Source organism: Chiloscyllium plagiosum, unplaced genomic scaffold, assembly GCF_037043375.1.
Source record: "Chiloscyllium plagiosum isolate Xiang-an unplaced genomic scaffold, Cpla_swu_hap1 HiC_scaffold_12, whole genome shotgun sequence".
In the NCBI taxonomy this organism is placed as follows: domain Eukaryota; kingdom Metazoa; phylum Chordata; class Chondrichthyes; order Orectolobiformes; family Hemiscylliidae; genus Chiloscyllium; species Chiloscyllium plagiosum.
The window spans coordinates 45648198-45673048 of record NW_028270150.1 but is presented as its reverse complement, the minus strand read 5'-3'; the positions used below and the strand labels follow the sequence as shown (position 1 = coordinate 45673048).

At 38.4% G+C, this 24851-nt stretch overlaps 1 protein-coding gene across 1 annotated transcript in view; it reads left to right on the top strand.

Moving 5' to 3' along the window:
- Nucleotides 1–20436, top strand: part of LOC122555216 (uncharacterized) — a 49051-nt gene extending 28615 nt beyond the window's left edge. Inside the window, exons 10-20 of the mRNA XM_043700980.2 lie at nucleotides 2215–2298; nucleotides 3298–3360; nucleotides 5702–5779; nucleotides 7432–7520; nucleotides 9634–9670; nucleotides 11127–11275; nucleotides 13813–13875; nucleotides 14389–14464; nucleotides 16495–16579; nucleotides 18326–18413; nucleotides 18949–20436. Coding sequence (XP_043556915.1) covers nucleotides 2215–2298; nucleotides 3298–3360; nucleotides 5702–5779; nucleotides 7432–7520; nucleotides 9634–9670; nucleotides 11127–11275; nucleotides 13813–13875; nucleotides 14389–14464; nucleotides 16495–16579; nucleotides 18326–18413; nucleotides 18949–19059 — 923 coding nt within the window. The 3' untranslated portion in view covers nucleotides 19060–20436. The remainder of the gene's footprint in view (nucleotides 1–2214; nucleotides 2299–3297; nucleotides 3361–5701; nucleotides 5780–7431; nucleotides 7521–9633; nucleotides 9671–11126; nucleotides 11276–13812; nucleotides 13876–14388; nucleotides 14465–16494; nucleotides 16580–18325; nucleotides 18414–18948) is intronic.
- The last annotated feature ends 4415 nt before the right edge of the window (nucleotides 20437–24851 follow it).

Below are 24851 nucleotides of genomic sequence, written 5' to 3'. Positions count from 1 at the left end.
CTGGTTAGAACCTGCTCTTTCAGATCTTGAATCACCGTTAGAACATTCCCCCAAACAAAAGTTATGCTTTGTCCAATGAAGTGCAACTGAGTCTTTGATGTTGATCTGGGTGACAACTACTGTTCAGCACCTGATTTGGCACAGAGCATCATTTTATTTTTGCGGAATGCTGTTAAATGACTCCACTATGATTAATGACTAATTTTTAAAAAAAATTATATGTTAAAAAATCATTCATGATATTTCAACTTTTTCCGTTATCCCATGTGTGTGTTCCAATGATTTCACTTTGTAAATGTGATTTGATTTTGATGCTTTCCATTTCCGAGTTGGAATTCTGGGAGAATGCTGAAAGAATTTTCTTTTCATGTGATTTGCTGTTTGGGCAGCTTGTTGACATAATTTGCAGTTCCACATTGGGAAATTCATTGAACTATAGTTCAGTCCATTCTGCATTAAGAAAGTTGATCATTTCATCCCTGGATCTCTTAATCTTTCAATGCAACTTTCTTCATCAGTGGCAAGTGGCCTTACTTCATGGTGACTGCCACAAATTCAGGTACCCTGGTTATCCAGAACACATGGAGCTCCTGGAAAATTTGTGGATTGTTCAGTTATCTATAGCTAGTACAGTTGAGAAGGAACCAGAATAAAGATGTGTAGTATTTCATAGTTTCCAGACGATTAATGTTTTTAGAAAACGGCAAAATACATGCTGATACATGTAAAGGTACTGCCATCCCTCCAGTTCAGTTTGGTTGCAGTGAAGAATTGCTTGAAAGCCAAATGTGTACTTTTATTGTTCCTCCTCTGTCTTCCTGATGTCTTTGCAACTATTTATGCTGGGTGCTGTCCAATACTTAGCAAGTGACAACACTTGTCAGAGGTTGTAGGAGTGTAACCAACCCAGTTCTGCACTGACCTGATATTCCAGAATGCATTACCTAATGGCAATTAAGAGCAGCGACCTTGGCTGAACTTTCACCTTTATAATTAACAAGTCTTAAAATTATTTGGAGCATTCCATCACCATCCAGATAAACTAGTTCACCATGTACAGGACAAACCTGAGATTTGGAAGTAACTCGACCTGTTCGGACTTGTCCGACCTGCCCAGCTCCTTTTCCACCTATCCACTCCACCCTCTCTTCCCTGACCTATCACCTTCATCTCCTTCCCCACCTACCTATTGTACTCTATGCTACTCTCTCCCCACCCCCACCCTCCTCTAGCTTATCTCTCCATGCTTCAGGCTCTCTGCCTTTATTCCTGATGAAGGGCTTTTGCCCGAAACGTCGATTTTGCCTGTCCTCGGATGCTGCCTGAATTGCTGTGCTCTTCCAGCACCACTAATCCAGAATCCCAAACCTGAGATTTGTCTAGTCTGTTGTTATGGACTAGGCCAGACCACTCAAAACATTCTTAAGCAGGCAGCCCAGATCATAAGTTTGCAATTTGGTTCAGTAAGTGTACAGTGAAAATTACCTGGAGTGAGCTAGCTAGGTTGACTACCAGGTTTTAAAACAGACAAAGATTTATTCACAAAATTACACAATGAAACATGAGGACAGAATAAAGAACCCCTACAGAACTCAGTCTATCCAAACTAGATTTAATTATGCTGTTCCAAATATACACAACTGTCCCATCAATCACCCTCTTGAAAAACAGTATAAATGCAACAAATGCTTACAGTGTGAAGTTAGAAGAGCAGGAGGAAAGAGAGCATTTTCACATTGCTCTCTGTTGAGCTCCCAACTACTTCTGGACTGAACTGCTCAGCTAGAGAGCTGACCACTCCCCTTTTCATTATACAGGTCACTTCTAAAACTTGACTTCTTTGGCCTGAAATCTCATCTGATTACATATAACCAAAAAGGCCCCTCAATATCCTTTAATCTCTGTACCAAATCAGTCTAATTGGCACCGGGAGCATTTACGACTCCTCTGAAAAAAACCAAGGAGACAGTATCCTTGAGAAAAGGAACAGCTTTTAGAAAAAAGGAACCAACTTTGTGACACTGTAGCTTAGCTACTTGCCTGTGTAATTGCTGAACTATCAGAAGTCCTTGTCTGAAAATCCTGAATTAAAATAGATTATCTAGAAGGAAAAGACTGTGTAAATAACTAAATTATTTATTAATGGTGTTCTGTTAAATTTTAGACTATAATTTTTAACGGTGGGTTTAACCTGTAGTAACATTTTCCTTAAAGGTCTTTGCCCGTTGGCGATTGGGACCGATGGAGGAGGGTCTATAAGAATTCCAGCAGCATTCTGTGGTGTGGTGGGATTGAAAGGTAGTTTTATTTTGATAAACATTTTTGCGAAGCGAAGTTTTTTGCAATGTTTGAGAACCAGTGTTGAGCCTGACATCTGCTTATTTGTAGGTTTTTGTGCATTTACTTGCCAGTTTAGATCAGAGTTCCTTTATGGAGATGACTCAGATATTTGACATCTATGTTGCAGGTTAAAGTCTGACGGTAAAAACTGCAGACACCCTAAAATACTTGGAGGAATTATGTCTGATTTGCTCTAGAACTAGGTCAGGTGAAATTACCTCGTAGTCTGTTGAACAATAATTCTCTAGAACAAGCGATTTCGGTTAATGTCATAGGATAAAAATGCAAGCAATCCACCTAGTACCAGCTCACTCCCAATTCAAGTTGTGGGAAGCAGGTTGCTCTATTAAATGTGATGGTGGGAGTGCTGTCGTTTTAATAATCGTTCTGTTTTTAACCACATGCAACTGGATTTTGGAAAACAGATGTTTAAAAGATGTGAAGGTGCTAAAGTAAGTTCCTTTGAACTTGGAAGAACATGCTGCCAAGATCTAGCTCCTATTTTCCTGGAGTTCGGTCTGCCACTCCCCCAATTACCCTAATCTCTCATTCTTTAGGTCTGTAAGCCAATGTCTTGACTGACTGACCTCCCAGGCTGTTGGTCAAGCAGACTGTGAAAGTGAAACCTACCACATTGTTCAGAGTGTTTGAGAGGCCTTTTTTCTGGTTTCCTTACTCACAGCTGCAGCCCATCTCTCCCACTCTCTCATTGTGCTAAAAGTCAGGCCATTCACTCCATGGGCTATAAAAATTGGCTGTAAAAGGATCATTTCTTACATTGTCCTCCCAGTAAGGCTCCTTGCACAGTATAATTTTGGGCATGTGTACGATGTGTAAATGGTCAGAAAATTATGGACTTTGGCTCAGGAACATCTGATGTCACATGGTCTGGATATTTGTCAGTTTAATTATTGCTAGACACAAAGTCTGTTAACTTGTTTGTTTTATTTCTTTCAGTTACCTTTGGTCGAATCAGCACCATTGGGTCATATCCTCTTTCCTACTCTACTGTCAGTTTGGGTAAGACAAGATTTTGCTGCGCTTCATTAAGTGACATACACAATTTCCTGTCCCACTTTACATATATCGCTTGCAGATCCATAATGTACATAAAAAGCTGAGTAAACTTGCCAAGCCGCCTTCAATAACACCTCCCAAATCAGCAACCTCTACCACCTAAAAACCCAAGGGCAGCAGATGTATGGGAGCCCAACCACCTGCAAGTTCCCTTCAAGTCACCAACTGTCCTGACTTAGCACTGTATTTTGTTCCTTGTTTGTTCAAAATCCTGGAAATTTCTTTGTAATAGCACTGTGTGTGTACCTACACCAGATGGACTGTAATGGTTCAAGATGGCAAATCTTGATGGATGGGCAACAAATGCTGTGTTTTACATTGATGCCAGTATTCCACGAAATAATGTCTTTAAAAATCAATGCATTCTCTAAATACCGATCGTGGTTTGAGTTTACTGCTTTGAGTGCTAAATAAGGTCTAAGTTTTCAAAGAATTTAAGTGATGTTGTGCTTCCAGATTCCTAATACAATACAAAAATGATAATGCAAGATTTACCTGGTCTATCATATATAAATTCACTTGAGTCATAGAGTCATAAAGATGTACAGCACGGAAACAGACCCTTCGGTCCAACATGTCCATGCCGACCAGATATCCCAACCCAATTTGTCCCACCTGCCCGCACCTTGCCCATATCCCTCCAAACTCTTCCTATTCATATACCTATCCAGATGCCTTTTAAATGTTGCAATTGTACTAGCCTCCACCACTTCCTCTGGCAGCTCATTCCAGACACGTACCATCCTCTGGGTGACAATGTTGCCCCTTGGGTCCCTTTTATATCTTTCCCCTCTCACCCTAAACCTATGTCCTCTAGTTCTGGACTTCTCCACCCCAGGGAAAAGACTTTGTCTGTTTATCCTATCCATGCCCCTCATTATTTTATAAACCTCTATAAGGTCACCCCTCAGCCTCCGACGCTGCAGGGAAACAGCCCCAGCCTATTCAACCTATCCCCATAGCTCAAATCCTCCAACCCTGGCAACATCCTTGTAAATCTTTTCTGAACCCTTTCAAGTTTCACAACAACTTTCCAATAGGAAGGAGACCAGAATTGCACGCAATATTCCAACAGTGGCCTAATCAATGTCCTGTACAGCTGCAACATGACCTCCCAACTCCTGTTCTGATCAATGCTCTGACCAATTAAGGAAAGCATACCAAACGCCTTCTTCACTATCCTATCTACTTGCGACTCCACTTTCAAGGAGCTATGAACCTGCACTCCAAGGTCCCTTTGTTCAGCAACACTCCCTAGGACCTTACCATTAAGTGTATAAGTCCTGCTAAGATTTATTTTCCCAAAATGCAGCACCTCACATTTATCTAAATTAAACTCCATCTGCCACTTCTCAGCCCCATTAGCTCATCTGATCAAGATCCTATTGTAATCTGAGGTAACCCTCTTCACTGTCCACTACACCTCCAATTTTGGTGTCATCTGCAAACTTACTAACTATACCTCCTATGCTCACATCCAAATCATTTATATAAATGATGAAAAATAGTGGACCCAGCACCGATCCTTGTGGCACTCCACTGGTCACAGGCCTCCAGTCTGAAAAACAACCCTCCACCACTACCCTCTGTTTTCTACCTTTGACCCAGTTCTGTATACAAATGGCGAGTTCTCCCTGTATTCCATGAGATCTAACCTTGCTAATCAGTCTCCCATGGGGAACCTTGTCGAACACCTTACTGAAGTCCATATAGATCACATCTACCGCTCTGCCCTCATTAATCCTCTTTGTTACTTCTTCAAAATACTCAATCAAGTTTGTGAGATATGATTTCCCTAATCAGTCCTTGCCTTTCCAAAAACATGTACATGCTGTCCATCAGAAGAAACTACTGTGTAAAACCGCAATATTCAATCGAATCGCTTTCCAGTTTATCTAACTTTGTTTCCCAAAAGAAAGCTGGGGATCTTTTGTACTCACATGTTAAAGGGGTTAGTCTCTCATTAGAAAGGGTTATAACTGGTGGTGGTACAATCTGACAGTCACTGAGCCTCAGGAGGGGAGAGGTGGAGAAGGAGAATCCTTCATGGTAACATCAGTTGGTGCAGGAATTGAAACCATACTGTTGGGATCACTCTGTCCAATCAACTGAGCTAACCGACCCCTCATGTATGATAACGGTGCAGAAAATTGTAACAAAATAGCTGAAACTCCACTCTTATTCATTTTATTCATTCGTCTCCGGAGTTAGTAGAAATGAACTCTTTTTAATTTTGTATTCAACAAAACTGAATATTCTGAATAACACTTGTTTGTATTGGCAGGTCCAATTTGTACATCTGTAAAAGATGCAGCTATATCTTATGCAATTCTGGCAGGTCCAGATCCTGATTATCCATATGGTACGTTTTGTAATATATTGGCAGTAATCTTTACATATTTAGGTCTTGAATATCATTAATTATGATTCAATGAACAGATAATGAGGTTATGATTCAATGAACAGAGAATGAGGTTATTTTACATCTGAGAAAGATGCAGCTAATATAATTGTAATATTTTTTATCAAAAGCATTGATCTTTTCTGTGGAGGAGATGATCATTATATCTTCCAGGGTGGGAGCCTAATAAGGGAGGTCATTTGACTTGGGTAGATATTAACTGACTTTAAGTAGACCTTAGTTAACTTAGAAACATGGTGTTTCATATTTTAGAGAAGTGTACACTTATCTAAATTTCCTTCTTCTACACTGAAGGGATCTGATTTTAAGTTTTTAAAGCAAGGAAATGATCATAGTCCCAAGATGGCTATTTATGTTAAGCAAACTGGAAAGGACAAGGGAGCAAAAAATATATTGATGTTGAAATATTTTCCTCCTTCATATGTTACCAACATCTGGAATAGATTGCTGGAACATGTAGTCAATGGGATTTGCTGCTAATGTTTAGAAAGGAACTAATGTGTAGCCTCAGTATGATGGGAGGTTTTGCATTAATATGTGTACCTCAGTTGCTATTGTATCCTGGAATAGGCCTAACTGCCCTTAGCAGTCAAAGCTGAATTTTTCAGATTTTTTTCTCAAACTAAACTTTCTGTGCCCTTCCCAGAAGAGATTGGGTAATGAGTGTGTAGAAGTAGCACCATTACAGTATAGTAACGTATGAGCAACCTGTTGTTTGTTTCTGTACATTTTAAAGGTACTTCCAGCTGTTTTGGAAAAATTATGTAAAATTCAAGCCTACCGTTTAATGAACAATTTGTAAAACAGATTCAGACCTTCTGCATTGCCATTTTTCTGGTATGAAGAAATAAAGGTTTTTTGCGTGTATGTTTTGAAGCCAGAGAAGATCATGAAGGCTCATTTGCACACTATTGCAATGCATACTGCTGAAGAATGAGAAACTCGAGAGTTGTTGCCTGTACTTGACAGTGTAAGCAACACTCTGAGAGAAGTACGCATGTTTCATTTCTTGGCTGTTGGTGATTCAAATTCCAGGCTGACAGAATAAAGTAATGTTAAATTTATTTCCACCATCTCCCTTCACAGCTTCAAAAAATACTCTGGCTTGAGTTGGAGTCACCTTTCGTGCCTCTGCGAATTTTCGCGGTCAAGTTAACTGAATGTTTGCTTTAGATTTTATTGCTTTTCATCTGGCATGTGAAATTGGTTTTAAAAATAGGTTAAATAATGCTACAAATTTAGAAGATGTAGAAATGTAATGTTTTGAAAATCTCTGCCAGTGCAAAGGAAAGCTCAAATCTGTTGGAATGATCTGCGAGAAAACTCTTGTAAATGATTTCCCAGACTGCAAAACGAGTGACGTTAACTTTCTCAAAACATTACACACTTTTAACGAGAGGCATTATAAAAATGGCTAATTCTATTTGTAGAGAAGTTACTATTTTAAAAAATCTAGTCTGGTGTTCCAAGATTGTTTTGTTTCACCTGCCTGGTCCAAATGCAAATATTACTTTCAAATCGATAATACTCTTAGTGACTGTCGCAGAGCAGGTGTAATATAAATTGGTGTCATATTCCTATTCCTCTTTTAGGTGTTCAACAACCTCCAGTAAACTTCCATAATATTGGAAGTCCTGATCTGAAGAACATAAAAATTGGGATAGATTGGAAATTCTTCAAGGTAAAGCCAAGCCTGGTCTGTGACAGAATGAGGTTGTATGGAAATGTAAATCTATATACAAAAATGTGCACAATGATAGTCAGTCAAGGCAATACTTTCATATACCACTTTAACTTGCTGGTGATTCCCCTGTCAAGGAAGATGTGACTATGCAAGTATCTGAATATTTCATCTGCCATAGAGAGGGCAGCAGAGGCCCTCAAGTTGCTAAACCTTATGAGTGGTGGGGCGAGGAAAGAAGAAATCATTTAAAGGGCTCATTTATTACACATATTGAGATCTTGAAGATACATCAGGAAAGCTAAACATAATTTTAGTCTCTAAACTGCTGGGTTGGTGGGATAATGGACTGGACGGAATTCCAGCCAGGTCTCATAAGTGGCACATGATGAATGAAGTGTCTTTCTTTGCAAGAAATGAATATCAAGGGGAAGACACACAAGTCATAAGCTCTGAGAGTTGGGGTTCTCCTACAGTTTGCAATTTCACCATCTTGACTGGAATCAAGCTGCAATTCCTCTATCTCCAGCTCTGGGACCTAAATGTTTGCAGCGTCTGTATTTTCAGATTCCTGTTGTTGGAGAGGCATTTTAAAGATGAGTCTGACTCCCGGTTTCACTAATGCAAATCAATCTTTATTGATCTCCTTTACCAAAAGCGTGGGAGAGACCAGAGAGAGCTCTGTATCTGGCTTTCCCGCGTTTAAGAGTTGCCCTCTTAATTAAAGCTCAAGATTGGAAGTCAGTCACAATAACGTACTGGATATTTATACATACTACATTACAATGGTTAAATGCAACACTGACATGTGGACTTGCCACATCGCCAGTAACCTACACATCCAATTATGTGAACACGCAATCAATGATGGACACCTTCATGTTCAACCTTTGGGCCTCCCATCAGCTCGCGATGTTTGCCAGACCTCCTATCTCCTGTCCTTGGGCTGTTATGATTATTGACCACATTCTAACATAGATTATTATTGCCCTTCCAGCTGCCAGCTGCATCGCATACTTGCTTATTACTTTTCAAATTTGGTCATGCAATTCATTTTCTTGGCTGATCTTAGTACAGAACATTAAAAAGGATGCTAATTTCTAAAAATTGTTATTATTTGTAATATCAGCTCTAATATAAAGTTATACATAGTTAAAGCTAATACTATAATTCTGTGACAAAGCTAGGAGAAAGTAAGGACTGCAGATGCTGGAGATCAGAGTAGAGAGTGTGGCGCTGGAAAAGCACAGCAGATCAGGCAGCATCCAAGGAGCAGGAGAATCAATGTTTTATCAAGATTCCTGATGAAGGGCTTATGCCCGAAATGTCGATTCTTCTGCTCCTCGGATGCTGCCTGACCTGCTGTGCTTTTCCAGCAGCACCACTCTGTCGACTCTGACAAAGCTAACAATTTTGGGAGTAGCTTCCCTCTTATCTGACTTGCGAAGCAGCAGTTGTTATTATCTTGAAGTCATAGTGACCCTGGTTCAAAATTGTTTCTGCTCCCATTGCTAATTTATTTGTCTTCTGGTACTCTTATGGGGTTACCTTGTTTATTCCTTTTCATTGTTCTAATTTTCTTGCTGACAGAGAGAGAAGTTTCTTCAAGGATATTGATCAAAACTAGTCTCTGCATCCAAGGCTAACAGCCTTCAGAAATTTAACTCGCCAATATCTAATAAATTTAAACTTCTATTCTTGAACGAATATGTGTCTACTGTAATATCTAATTATATTTATTTTAAAAAACATCGTCTCAGGTCAGACAAAGTTTCCCTTGCTATTTCATTTAAAAATCAGAAATCTCAAATCAGATGGTCTAAATCTGAGCTGCCTTAGAGTGTTATTGTTTGCATTCTAGTCCTATCTCACTAAGACTCAGAGACATTTTGTTGCCTGTCTGTGATGACCATGATTTGAGCAATATGAAATGCTACACCAGCTAAAGTTTCCTTTTGATTGTGTCAGTTTAAAAGAAAACCCCGAATAACTATTTTGTCATATTCAGTCATGGGCAACTTGCGACACTGTTTTCCTGTCATTATGATTAATGGTTTTGCTCCTTGAAATTCTGTGCTGTTCTAAATTTCCACCTTGTCTTGAATTTTAACAGGATTGTGATACTGAAGTCTTGGATGTTTGTCAGGAAGGTATGGATACTGAAAATTGCCTTTCTAAGTTTCTTACCGTGTATAATAGGGCTGAAAATCAACAGCAGAGCTTCTGTCTATTATCTACCAGGACACCCTGGACCCCAATAGACTGGAAGCATTTTAGCTTATAGTATTGCAAGCTAATCTGCCACCTTTAGACGGGTGAGGAGAGAGAAGAGAATCTAGCACAGGAGAGTGGAGGGATAAACCCCTGTTGCTATCCATTTAATTTTTAATGAACAGAAAATCACAACCTGTGCCTGAGAGATTTCCTGATCTGTGTTCCTTGGCAAAAAAAATTGCGAAGAGCAGAGCACTGGAAAGTTCACCTTTTTAATATAAGAGCCCTTTCAGAGTCAGATTCTGGGCAACTGTATGATGTCCCTATTGAGTTTGATAGCAGTGTCAGTGCAAACTTCACTCCAGTTTCAGTGTGTTAGTAATCCAGTTTTACAACAGTGGCTTCCTACATGGTCAATTCTTAATCGCAGCCATTCACAACCCAGCAAAAGGAAGAAAAAGAAGAAAATTTCTCCAACACACTGGTTAATAGCGCAATCAAACTTCATTGACAGAGAAGCAATTTAGCTGCTGTCTTCGTAGATGGATGTAGAGTTTTATGAGAAAACAAAATAAATTGAAGAGATTAAATTAGGACCATAGTAAAATGCTTTTTCTTTTAAATAGTATAATCAAGAAAGTGTTTAAGTATTTGGAACGTTTCTCTTGGAAGTAAAGAACTTGAATATTCCTTAAAAGATACCTTTTATTACCTTGCACTAATCAAGGATATGAATGTAAGAGAACAGCATTTTTAGATTTGTGTGCGAGGGACATGCTGATTGTGATTGGTAGAAATGTTGCGATGGAAAATGCAACAGTGAGATAATAACTAACATTTAACTGCCAAACTCTGTTTAAATTTAAAGTAAGCAGGTTGACTTTGGCCAAGGCATTGACCTGAAAAATTGCCTCTACCAATCAAAGTCCCAATTGCCAATCAATCAGCAAGCTGTTTGTATACAGCATAAAAACGTTGTTCCTCTTTGCATTGGTATTTTTGAGAGTGTCCTGATGAGTGACAGATGAAAATCTTTGACAAAATTGTTTTCAATTCTAATCAACTTTTAGTGCTAAACAATAAAAATTCAAAATTCAGCCAGATGTACTATCCTGAACTGACGTTTGACATGTCACCTAGGCTGCTTTTTGGATGCTTTTCGGCAATATAGCATTCGTGGAATGGAGAAGAGGAATGTAAACACTGTCATTGCCACCTCTACCATTGTAGCATATGCTAACTGTGAGAGGCCTCTCACCATGTAATATCCCATTGTCGTGCAGAGGAATTGAAACCGATATTTTTAAATGGGAGCTAAAAGCGTAAAGTATAAATTTAACTATTTCACTATTTTTGGATTCAACATTGTTAGTTTTTTTCCCTTCTGTGTAGCGGTGCAGTACTTAAAAGGTTTTGGTGCAACACTGGTAGACCTACACATCCCAGAACTGGAGGAGATAAAAGTTTCCCACACTGTTTGCATACTGAGTGAGATACAGCAGGCCTTGCACCTGGATTTTAATACTCAATACAAGAAGATGGTAAGGAAATAATTGGATTTGGGTGTTAACAAGCCAAAAGCTTACATTAAGTGAAAAGAGATGCTTAATTCTCATTTGTTAATTCACACTACTGATTAATTCATCTGATTTACAAACTTAGAAATTAGGAGCAGAATTAGACCATTTAGTCTTTCAAACCTGTTCTGGCATTCAGTAAGATCCTGACTGATCAGTTTGCTTTCCAAATTCCTTATTCCCATTGACCCTTGCTAACCTTGGATAAATTCTTGTTAGGCAAGAGAATCTGTCTTCACCTTAAAAATATTCAATGACCCCACATCCAGCACCTTCTAAAGCAGAGAGTTCTAAAGTCTCACTGTCCTCTGAATGAAAATGTTTCACCTCATCTCTTTCTGAAAAGGGTGACCAATTCCTAACTTTAAGCAGTGCCTCAGAAATAATTCTTTCCACACCACCTTGTTAAATACATTCAGGATATTATAAACTTCAATTAAGTCACCTGTAATTCTTCTAAACTCCAATGAAATCAAGCCCAGCCTGTCAAATCTTTAATAATAACATGACTGGTTCATTCAGGAATCAATCTTGTACACCACCTCTGAACCATCTTCAATATTTTTATATCCTTCCCTAACTAATGGGACCAAAACTATACCCAGTACTTGAGATGTGGTCTCACCAATGTCCTTTATGTTCAGTTTTTCTCACATTTCCATTTTCACATACTGTGCTCCATCTGCCAGATGTTTTGCCCACTCACTTCACCTAGATAGTCTACAACCTTGTTATGCCACCTTCACAAAATACTTTTCTAATCATCTTTATGTCATCTGCAGGTTTAGCCCCTGGCATTTGTTCCCCTCACCTAAGTCATTGTTATAAATTGTAAGAAGTTGAGGACTAGCACAGGACAGCCCAGCCCAAGTGCTTGGGGCAAACCATTTGTCACATCCCATCAATTTGAAAAGACCATTTTATGCAAGCGCTGTTTTCAGACTATCTTTCATTCATGTTAGTATATTACTCCTTACCTATTTTGTTCAACAACCATTTATGTGATGCCTTGTCACTTGCTTTCTGGAAATGCAAATACAGTACGCCAGTGTAATTCCCTTTATCCACAGCATGTTATTCATAGAATCATACAGCATGGAAACAGACCCTTCGTTCCAGTTTGTCCATGCCAAACATAATCCCAAACTAAACTAGTTCCACTTGCCTGTGTTTGGCCCATATGCCTCTAAATGTCTAATTAAATGTCTTTTAAATGTTATAACTGTACCTGCATCTATCACTTCCTTTAGCAGATCATTCCACATACAAACTGTGTGAAAAAGTTGCCCCTCAGGTCCCTTTTAAATCTTTCTCCTCGCACATTAAAAATTTGCCCTTTAGTTTTGAACATCCCCACCTGAGGGAAAAGACCATTGCTATTCACCTTATCTATGCCCCTCATGATTTTGTACATCTCCATAAGGTCATCCCTCAACCTTCAATGAATTCCAATAAATTGGTTAAACATAATTTCCCTTTAACATAACCAGGCTGACGCTTTTCCATTATCTTAGTTTTTTTTCTCCCAAGCATTGACTTCTCATCTCCTTAATGATCAATTCAAACGCCTTCTCCATGACAGATGTCAACCAGGAAACAATTTCCTGTTTTCTGCTTCCCTTCCTTCCTGAATAAAAGGGTTATATTTATTACTTTACAGTCTGATGGGATCTTTCCATAATCTCAACAAACTTTGGGAAATTAACACCAGTGTATTTACTATCTCATTAGCTGCTGCTTTTATGAGTATTGATGAACCCAGATCTCATTAAACCATGGCCCCAGCAATTTGCTTGGCATCACTTCTGTACTGATTGTAATCTCATCAAGCTCCTCTCTTCCTTCAAATTCTTGGTATTGCTGAGATTTTTGTATGTACCTTCTGTGCTGAAGACAGAAAAAAATGTATTCATTTGCCATTTATTAGTAACTTTGTTTACTAGTTAATGATCATTTAAACCTTGAGAGAGATTTCCTGTGTTTTCATTGTCCATGTGGAATTTTTTTAAAAAATGGATGGGTAGTCTGAGGCTTTTTGTCGTTGTTTTCAGTTGGATTGGCATCACTGAATTAATTGCCTAACACTTGACAGTTCTGAAGCAAGACAGAGAATTCCTTGTGTTGTCAATGTGAGGTTACATCTGGTTGTCTTTAAAAATGTTTCTACTGCTTATAAAAGATTTTTTTTTTAAAAGTTTGTTCAAAATATAATAGCTGAGAAGCAAAATAATAGACAGTAAAAAATAAAGTTTAAAAACTTCATTCTATGCCACAGAGTTGATACTTGTCACTTTGTCTGCATTTCTGCATGCAACTTCAGTTCTCACTACATATTAAAAGATTATCCTGGTTTGAGTTTTCTTGACCAATCCTCTCTGGTAATACTTGAAAAGCATTAAATTTCCTTGTTGCAACTATATACTGTAGTACCAATTTTTTTGGCGTTCAGTGCACATCATGTTTCTTTTCTTAAACCATATCATTAATATTTTCTTTGACAGAATCTGGACACCAGAGCAACTTTAGCTCTTGCTTCTAACTTCTCCGTGCTGGATTACATACAGGTATGGCACCATGCAGAGATATAAATCTTGCTTACATAGTTAATATTTTGCTTATTTCCACTTCCTCCTCCCCCATCCATTTTTTTTTCTTCTTCGAGGGAGCTGTTTCCCTGAAGTATGTAATTGCAACTACATCACTGCTTGCTTTCTGCTGTTGGGGTTGGTTCTTTGAATGATGAGATGTCCATCTTTCTCTTTCTGGCTACTAAGTAACAATCGCTCAATCAATTTCTGCTCAGTTCCTTTGCTGACATAACTTCATATTTAAAAAGCTCACATCCTTGCATCTGCATGTAAACCTTACAATGCAGCTATAACACCAGAGAATTATATAATTGGAAGTGCGTAATACTTTTCAGAATGGATTGGAAATGTGTGAAAGAGGAATAAGGGGTGCTTTCTGTTCACATCATACCACATCTATTTATTCCTTCTGCAGCTTTCTGATGTGCATTTTCACTTTTGGAAAAGGACGTTCTCTTAAGCTCTAAATTTCTTCTTGTGTCTACACAGGCTAATCGGCAGCGATCACGGACTATGCAGTTCTTAAAAGAAATCTTTAATGATGTGCAATGCATCATCACACCAGGTAAAATTATACTTTTGTCTAATGCAGTGTTAAACATACTAATGTTCTAAATTAGGTATGTGCGGGTTATTTTAATATAGATTCTGTAATCCACAAATATCCAAATTTGTCTTCATGAGCCACTTTGACACACAGTATTCAAACGGGGGCACCTCAAATGAAGTTGAAATCAATGTTTCTGTTAACTTGTGTATCTTTTATCCTGTCATCACCAATAGATCTTAGTCTCCTGATTTATCAAATAATAAATTAACTGCATTAAGAGCAGCCCTTCCCAATAGCACATATTTATTTTATAATCAATTTTTAAACAATGTTCACAAGTTATTAATTGGAATGAACCTGTAATATCTATTACATTAATGATTGTTTAATTACCTACATCTCTTAGTCTGGATTCTAATATGCTATTTCCTGGTTACAATCTTTTTTAAGTTGTGTGGAATTTCGAAATACTAATTTACATATTGTTAATTGAGATGGATAGAAAGAGCACAGTGGAGGATTTCCATTCTGACTTTATAAAAATAAAGACACAGACAAAAGGCTGAAGTGTTTAGGATGAATTTAATAACATTTGCCATGTTCTTCTCTAAATTCAAATAATATAGAGGGAAGTTGTGAACTGAAAGAGGGGAAGAATTGAATAATATTGCTGACATGGAGATAGATAGTCTTGGTGATTGCAGAAGTATCAGATCCAAACCTCGTCTTAGGATCAAATGCGATATTGAGGTTGTAAATAGACTAGATTAATCTCAATCTGTTGCCAGGGAGAGAGATGGAATTGGTGGGTACTGATCAGATTTTAGAGTGGGGACTGAAAACAATGGCTTTAAATCTTTCCAATATTTAATTGGAGGATATTTACAAGATGCCTATGGTCCTTTTTGGACTATGGCTAATTAATTACTTCTGTTCATTTGGCATAGCATGTCAGATAAACAGACTTAATTTACTGACATTGGAGGAGTTGAGCAATGTGGAGATGATGGGTTAGACCTGGGTATCATCAGCATCTACATGGAAGCTAACACTCTACTTTTGGATGATGTCACCAACAGACAGCATTTAGACAAGAAAACAGAACGTGATGATGAATGGATCTGTGGGAAGACCAGAGATCACTCTGGGGAAAATGAAGAGCAGCCATTGTGATTTTAATTTTTGGGATAGATCCTTTCCAAATACTGAAACATTAGGATGTGGCCATGGTCTAAAATGAAAGCTGAAATAATCTAGATTAAGAACAAATAAAAAGACTTAAGAAAGAAAAAAATAAGTGTTTGGCAACAGGAAAAATGCAGCACAGTGGATGTGAGGAATGTCCGATCAGCCATGATCCTGTTGAATGGCAGAGCAGGCTTGAGGGGCCGAACTCCTGTTCCTATTTCTTATGGACTTAACTCATCTGGTTCTTCATTCTGATTCAAATTCCACCAACAAAGGAGTAATTTCATGATAGATCATGTATTTAATTATAGTGTTCTATTGGAACAAAATAAATATTCTTTAATATTTTAGGAATAGACATTGTGTTCAGTAGAGTGAGACTATGATTATCACAGTCTCAGAAATATATAAGAATGCTGTGGGTTGATCTTTTAATATGTATGCATTTGTCAGAAGGAATGAGGGGGGTGCTGTGTGTGAGAAAGTTAGCACAGGCAACAACAGCAACTATTGTGTTTAATTATTACTTTGGCGATTTTGGAGATGTAAAATAGTAGCTGAACTTCAGTGTGATATCCAAGGCAGGAGTTTTCATTTTGATGGTATCCTGAATTACTTGATAAAATTAATCACAGGCATTTTATCTATTCAGGTGAATGAGGCTAATCCCTGGACTAAAATTGAGTGAATGTTTATACTCGGCAAACATAGCTAAAGATTTGCTAAAAATATGTACATAATAAGAAGTAATAGCAAAATTGCCACCAATTGTATAGCATCCAGTCTCCATGTGATTTATGGCGTAGCCTGATGCGTTCAGTGCTATATGTTTATATTGTTCTTATTTATGCCCCTAGCTATAGCCTGTATTGCTCTACATTCTGAACCTTCTGACTTCGTCACAGGGTGCAGTGATTTTCAATCCATGTTCCGCACAGTAAGGTAAGAATGAGGAGGTTTTGAATCTCTTATTTTTGAGTGAGGAATATCAAGTAAAATACAAGAACATCAAATGGTCTCTTGATCCTGCCACGTTCTACAATGAAATACTGGCTGTATTTAAATAAAAAATTGAAAATATGGGCATGAATCTTTTTTGTTTCAGACTGGGAAGACACAGATTGGCTTGTCTTACGGCTTGGAGCAGTTGAGCCAACCTTCAACCCACATTCGCACCATGTTTTTGTCTTTGAGAAACGTGTACAAGATAGGTTCAGTTTTGCAAACTGTGGTGCAGTGTAGGAGGAATGTAACTGTAGAAGTGGACTGGCCGGAGGCCTGCTTTTATAGATTCATACAGTGCGGAAAAGGACCTTCAGCCTGTCCAGTCTACACTGACATAACTACCATTAAAAGTGCACTAATGCCAATTTCCTGCACTTGTCCCATATCCTTGAATGTTATGATTTTGAAGTACTAATCCAAATATTTTTAAAAAGTTTTAACGTTTCCAGTCTCCACTACCTTCCCAGGTAGTGAGCCCTGAAGAAGGGCTCCAGCCCGAAACGTCGATTCTCCTGCTCCTTGGATGCTGTCTGACCTGCTGCGCTTTTCCAGCAACACATTTTCAGCTCAGTAGCCCAGCTTCCAATATTGTTATTGTGCTTCGTAAACATCAAATAGTGAGATCTGAATTTGTGAAAACATTTAACACTTACTTGTCAGTAAGCTTCTTCCCATTTTTTTTCCTTTCCCCACCCCCTGCCACCCACCTCAGCCTCTATACTGAATGATTCATCGTCCGATAATTTCTAACTCCGTTCCCCTTGTGCTGTCACTTTTTTCTAAATTAATTGACATCCCTAAGATCCACTTTCCATTTGAATTCTCTCAACCATAGCAGATTCCCCTCCAGGCTAGGTCTAACTTCCCACATCACCCACATGTTCTTTCTTCCCTGTTATCTTCTTTCTTTCCACTGGAACATTTCCCTATTGCTGACTTCAAGTCAGTAAATATGACACTTTCAAACTCAAGACTTCCTATCCTCAAGTGTTTAATTCAGGATGGTACCTCTGCATTTACTAATCACCTTCAACAGTACCTTTGATGTCTTTGTTCACGGCAGAATCTTTTTTTTTTCCACAACAATTTTGGATTTGTATGTGCCTTTTAAAGTAATAGAACATCACAAGGCACTTCATGGAATAATTAAAATAATGGACTGTGACACTCAGCCAAATAATCAGCAAATCCCTACAGTGCAGATAGAGACCATTTGGCCCATTCTGTCTGTAGTAACCCTCGAAAGAGCATCCCATTCTATCCCCGTAGCTCCACATTTACTGTGGCCAATCCAATGAGCCTAAATCTCCCTGGATACGATGGGGCAATTTTTTTTTAGTATGGCCAATTCTGCACATCTTTGGACGAGAGAAGGAGACCAGAGCACCCACAGGAAACCCATGCAAACTCAGGGAGAACGTGCAAATTCCACACAGACAGTCACCCAAGGCTGGAATTGAACTTGAGTCCCTGGTGCTGTGAGACCACCATGCTGCCCTAGGGATGTATATAGGGAGATATTAGGGAACACTGGGTAATAAAGTTGCTGATGTACCAACAGGAAGATAAATAAGTAGGAGGCCTTCATGACTGGATAAACAAACATACCAGAATCCGATAAACATTAGTTTTAGCTGTGAAAATTCTTAACCTAACTGGTTGATTTTTTTATTTTCATCTCAGATATATGCAGCTTGCAAATTTGACAGGAATTCCTTCTCTTGTAGTCCCTGTTGGATACAGCTCCTCCAGGCTACCCATAAGCCTTCAGGTAATGCTGAATTCTGTCAGTTAATGCAGATACCCAGAAATTTTATTGTGAACAAATGAGGTAAACATTTCTCACTATGTCTGATTTGAAGGCAATGCTTTGATTAAATTAAAGATACATGATATGACTGTAGTTGCTGAACAATTGTGGAAGACTCCATTATGCAAAAGTGAAGCTATAGTCTATAGTACATGAAATGTAATGAACCAGAATGATTTAGAATACGCTGTAATTGGGGTCAATCAGTGTGAGTTGGGACAGACTCCGTATTAGCATAAGCTGAAAAATACAATACAATCTATGAAATGGTTGAAATCAGTACAAGTGATTTTTTTTTCCTTATTGTACGTCGTATTTGTATCCATTAATTGTTAACAGAGGCCTTTGATTGCTAGATAATGTGATGACCATATCCAACTCTATCTTGTGTTCCCAGCCTTTTGTGCTCTGCAATTGCCACACTACTACAATTTAATCACATTGTCTGCCATAAAAAGAAATTGGCACTTTAATTACTCTTAATGTTTCCTTTCAGATTATGGGTAAATGGTGGGATGAAGCAATTCTTTTCCGAGTTGGAATGAAGGTAGAACAATTCCGAACTGAAACAAAGAAACCTCAGATTTATTATGATCTTCTGCAGTGAAGCATTAAGTTATCCCCAGCTGTGTGACTGTGTATTCGTCCTTATACATTTCTCTTTGTTGTACTACTTGTCAGCCCTCCTGCTGAGAGAACAGCTTTCGTCTTTTTTTTTCTTCTTCCCTTTTACAGATTACCTGCAGGCTGCTGGCCGTTGAGAATAATGCCAAATTTATATGTGCATAATAAATGAACCAATGCAAATCAATTCAAATACACAATTCGGGATTTTGGTTGTAAATGAATGCTTCTGCTTTGAGTTGTAAGTTATTGCAAAGTTGAAACTTGGTACATAAAAGAAATGAAGTGTAAATCAGAAAGTGCTACAAACAGAAAGTGAGCTAGTCAGCATCTGAGGAAGCACACAAATTAATGTTTTGACTGCAGAAAGGTGCACATGAAACTTTCTTTCCAGATAAAATTAGCCTGGAAATGACCCGGAGTTTTCGGGACTGTGCAACAAGCTTAAAAAAAAACTAGTTTTTATTTAAATTCTTCTTGTTGCATCACAACTTGGCTAACTGCCATCAGGTAGAAAATTATTTGCTGTTTTTGTTCATCTTCAGTAACCCATTTCCAATGTTTAAACACACTAATAGTTTTGTCAACCCGATGTTACTAAGCCATAGGGGATTTGATTTTTGTCTGTCAGAGGGAGAAACTATTAATGTTCTGTCCCCAAAAGTGAGATCTAAATTCATAATATATTGAACAGGCATTATAAATATTTAATAGGAAATTAATTTTGTAACCAATATCAAGGCTTTCTGACAAGCCATTTAAGTTTAATTGATAAAACATTGAATCGCATGTCTTCCTTCATTATCTTGCATTTTAAATTGTACAATTCTCATACTTTCAACTGAGTTGTTAAGATAAGATAATTTTGAAGAAATTTCCTCAAACTTCTAGTTTTGATGGGGGTGGAATGACTGTTATCAGTCTGATTGTCTATTACACATCTTGCCCAGTTTTCCTTTTCATTGATATTAAAAGCAAGAAAAAAATCAAATGGGGCATCCAACAGGTGATTAATCTGTTATCACCCATTCTACACTAACGCTGAAATTGAAAACTCCAGTGAGTGTTGCCGAACATTGAAGATAAGTAATTTTTTATTAAATATTTGATTAAATAGAAATTCCTGTATTGCGCCTGTAATTCTTGTTGATGTTTTGTGTTTTTAACAATTGCAGTTGTACGATTGTGTCATGAGTGACCAATTACTTGATTGCACTGTACATACAAATCTCCTCCATTGGATGCTTTATTCAATTGAATGTTTCAAATGAATGTGATGGATCCCATCAGCATTTTGTATATATTCAGCAACTGTAACTTTGAAATGTTTTGATTTTAATAAAAGATCTTTTCAACATCAGAGCTGAATAAGGTTGCTATCATTTAGCAAAACAGTTTAGAAGTCCTGTATTTTTAAACATGATAAAATTGGAATTTGAGATTACGAGAAACAAAGCTCACGTATCAATAAATTTCAGTCCAAGTCAAATTCTGAAGCAGCGAATTTTATTGAAACGTACTTGCAAGACGAGTGGCTAACAAGTAGGCACACCAATCCAAGAATTACTTCACAATTTATACAGTTTAATTGAATCTCTCTAGGTACTTCCCCATTTACTTCATTGGCCTAGCATATTACGTGTCAAACCTATCACTATTCCTTATTGTATTCTGCCCCTATCTAGCTGCACTCCACCCTTGTTTACTTCTCCCACTACTCTAAGCCTGGCACCCCTTAATCTTGTTTGCTTTATCCCTTATATGCAACTAACTTGGCTTGTTCTGGTGCATATGTGAGGGCAATCTGCTGAGCTGGCATGGCTCAGTGTTCTTTTTCCTCCTTATCTACTTGTCCATAACATATTCCATTGTTGCTTGTCATAATCTTAACTTTTGAATGCAAGTTTTAGCTAACTCAGCTCTTTGCTGAAACAATTATACAATTGTGTAAGTTAGTTCATAACCTTGCAGAAGCAATTATGTATTCCCTTCATATAGCTTCACCTTAGTATGCAAGTTTTAGTTAACTTCAGCTCTTTGCTGAAACAATTATATAATTGTCTAAGTTAGTTCATCACCTTGAGGAAGCAATTATAGCTGCAGAAGCAACATTGCTTTATCTATATTCCACAAGAAGTAAGTGAACAAAATGATCATGACAGGGTTTCAGTAATTTACTGCATAAGTAAATGCTGTGATAGAACCCTACTTAAAGCAGTCTTCACCAACTTCAATTTGATCTTGGGGCCTGAAGAAGTCATTTTGATGGATAGAGTCCATGATCGGTCAGCATAATTTTCTTGCTTTTCTAATTTACGTGTCTATGTATATAATTTTCTGGGCTCTTCTACTAGCATTTACACTTTTTGATAACAATTATATTTGCACCTCAGTCTCTTTACTAGAATAGTCATGTTCATATTGAATGGTGGAGCAAACTTGATGCTGAATGGCCTACTTCGTCTCCTTGATCATCTAAGCACTGGATTGGAGCAGAAGCTTTGATGTCTGTTTGTTGTGTTCCTAATTTGGTATCAATAAAAATTGTAATTTTTCTTGTGTTATGTCCAAATATTTCACAAATCTTTCATGAGTGGAAAAAGAAGAGATACCTGGACCTAATAGAGCGTGCATCCCTCCAATCTTTTTGATTTAGTTCTACCATTTAGTTTTGTCGACAACTATCCGTCCATCAATTTACTTATTATACTTTTAATATCATGTGCCTAAATATCTTGTGAAATGTTTAAAATGTCTTCCAAAAATCCATGTAGTCAACATTAATTATAATTTTTCCAAATCACTGAAATAACTAGCAGAATCTTTCTTTATAAGTTCATAGCAAACCCTTGATTAATCCACGTCTTTATAGTTGTGCATTAATTTCACCTTCTTTCAGTCTCTTGTTGATTGCTTACCTCAGCATTATAGACTCTCTTGAAGGACAAAGGTTTGGAGATTCCATGTGGTGATCTTTGTTCTATTGGTGCTTCTCAGAAGTTCTAGCACTAGACAGGGATCCTAGACACAACCTCGGATAGAACATGCAAACTCCACAAAATCACCCATGTCTGCGTGGGTTTCCTCCGGGTGCTCTTGTTTCCTCCCACAATCCAAGGATGTGCAAGTTAGGTGGATTGACTATGCTACACTGCTAGGAGAAAGTGAGGACTGCAGATGCTGGAGATCAGAGCTGAAAATGTGTTGCTGGAAATGCGCAGCATGTCAGGCAGCATTCAAGGAGCAGGAAAATCGACGTTTCGGGCATGAGGTCTCATGCCTGAAATGTCGATTCTCCTGCTCCTTGGATGCTGCCTGACCTGCTGCGCATTTCCAGCAACACATTTTAAGCTATGCTAAACTGCTCCATAATGTCCAGGATGTGTAGGCTTGGTGGCTTAGCCATGGCAAATGCAAGGTTACAGGGGATAGGGTAGAGGGTGGAGTCTGGGTGGGATGCTCTTTAGAGGGTTGGTGCACACTTGATGGGCCAAATGGCCTCTTTCCATATTGTCGGGATTCCATGATTTCTATGATTAAAGACCAAATGGAGGCTGAATACTTATGGCTAAAAAATGCTTCAGCTTAAATTAGTGTGAACAGATCTGAGAGTGGTCACTGGTGCTTGCATACCATCTTGATTACACAACCCTGCAGTAACATCACTTTCCACACAAACATTATGATCCCAGCTTATAGTAATACAAGTCACCGACTGGAGTGAAAGCTGGCTTGATAGATCATAAATTTTACTTTGCAATTTGTACTTTAACTAAAGAACATTACACTGTATAAATGGGAAAACACAAAATTCAAGTTTCAAAATATTTCTTTCTGTCTTCCACCCTTAACTTTAAAAGCATTGAACTATTCAGCTGCAGGCCTTTTTTAAAAACAAAGGTCTTACTTACATGCAAATGAATAAAGTCCAGACAATCTGATACCATTCTTGAAATTCAAAACGTGAAATGAAAATAAATAATGGATGCAGTCTTCCCAGTCACTGAACAATGCGTGCATTGACAAAGTTAGGAAAATCCCAAAGGATTACTGGGGAAGAGCTTGATGTTGAGAGCAGAAATCCAAGATGGCACTTATTTTTGCTTTTCTGGGTGCAACTTGGTCTTTTCCTGCATCATAGCCCAAATAATCCACTTCCAGAAACACACAGACTTTTATAGCACAGAGAAAGGACATTTGGCCCATCATGTCTGCACCAGACAACAAAGATATGACTACAATAATCCCATTTTCCAGGTCTTGGCCCATAGCTTTGGAGGTAATAGCAATTGAAGTGAATATCTAAATATCGCAATCATTTGTTCTGGCATTAAGTTCCAAACTCCCAGCACATTCTGGGTGAAAAGAAATTCTCCTCCATTTCCTCAGCCTTCTTTTTCTTCCCTTGCTTTGGCAAATTTACGTTTCGGGACATTTATGATAAAATTGGCTCTTGGTAATCAATCGAACAGTTTGTTCAAGTGTTCTAAGTGCTCCTCCCGTTGGTTTATTTGCAAAACTGTTTCTGATGCATTTTTAATTGCAAAGAACATGACTTTACATTGAGGTTACAAATGTTTTGCTTCTGTTCGCCGAGCTGGGAATTTGTGTTGTAGACATTTCGTCCCCTGTCTAGGTGACATCCTCAGTGCTTGGGAGCCTCCTGTGAATCGTTTCTGTGATCTTTCCTCCGGTTGTCAGTTCCAGCTGTCCGCTGCAGTGGTCGGTATATTGGGTCAAGGTCGATGTGCTTATTGATTGAATCTGTGGATGAGTGCCATGCCTCTAGGAATTCCCTGACTGTCCTCTGTTTGGCTTGTCCCAGTCGAACTCATGTTGCTTGTCATCTGCATGTGTGGCTACTAAGGATAGCTGGTTGTGTCGTTTCGTGGCTAGTTGGTGTTCATGGATGCGAATCGTCAGCTGTCTTCCTGTTTGTCCTATGTAGTGTTTTGTGCAGTCCTTGCATGGGATATTGTACACTACATTGGTTTTGCTCATGCTGGGTATCGGGTCCTTCGTTCTGGTGAGTTGTCTGAGAGTGGCTGTTGGTTTGTGTGCTGTTATGAGTCCTAGTGGTCGCAGTAGTCTGGTTGTCAGTTTGGAAATGCTCTTGATGTATGGTAGTGTGGCTAGTCCTTTAGGTTGCGGCATGTCCTTGTTCCGTTGTCTTTCCCTTAGGCATCTGTTGATGAAAATGTGCGGTATCCGTTTTTGGTGAATACATTGTATAGATGTTCTTCTTCCTCTTTTTGCAGTTCTGGTGTATTGCAGTGTGTTTTGGCACTTTTGAACAGTGTCTGGATGCAACTTCTTTTGTGTGTGTTGGGGTGGTTGCTTTCGTAGTTCAGGACTTGGTCTGTGTGTGTGGCTTTCCTGTATACCTTTGTGGTGAATTCTCCGTTCGGTGTTCTCTGTACCATCACGTCTAGGAATGGGATTTGGTTGTCCTTTTTTCCCTCTCTCGTGAATCGGATTCCTGTGAGTGTGGTGTTGATGATCCGGTGTGTGTTCTCTATTTCTGTTTTTAATAATTATAAAGGTGTCATCCACATATCTGACCCAGAGTTTGGGTTAAATTTGCGGTAAGACTGTTTGTTCTAACCTTTGCATTACTGCTTCTGCTATGAGTCCAGAGATGGGTGAGCCCATGGGTGTGCCGTTGATTTGTTCATATATTTGGTTGTTGAATGTGAAGTGTGTTGTGAGACACAAGCCCAGTAGTTTGAGTATGCCGTCTTTGCTGATAGGTTCACCGTCCTGTTGTCTGTTCTG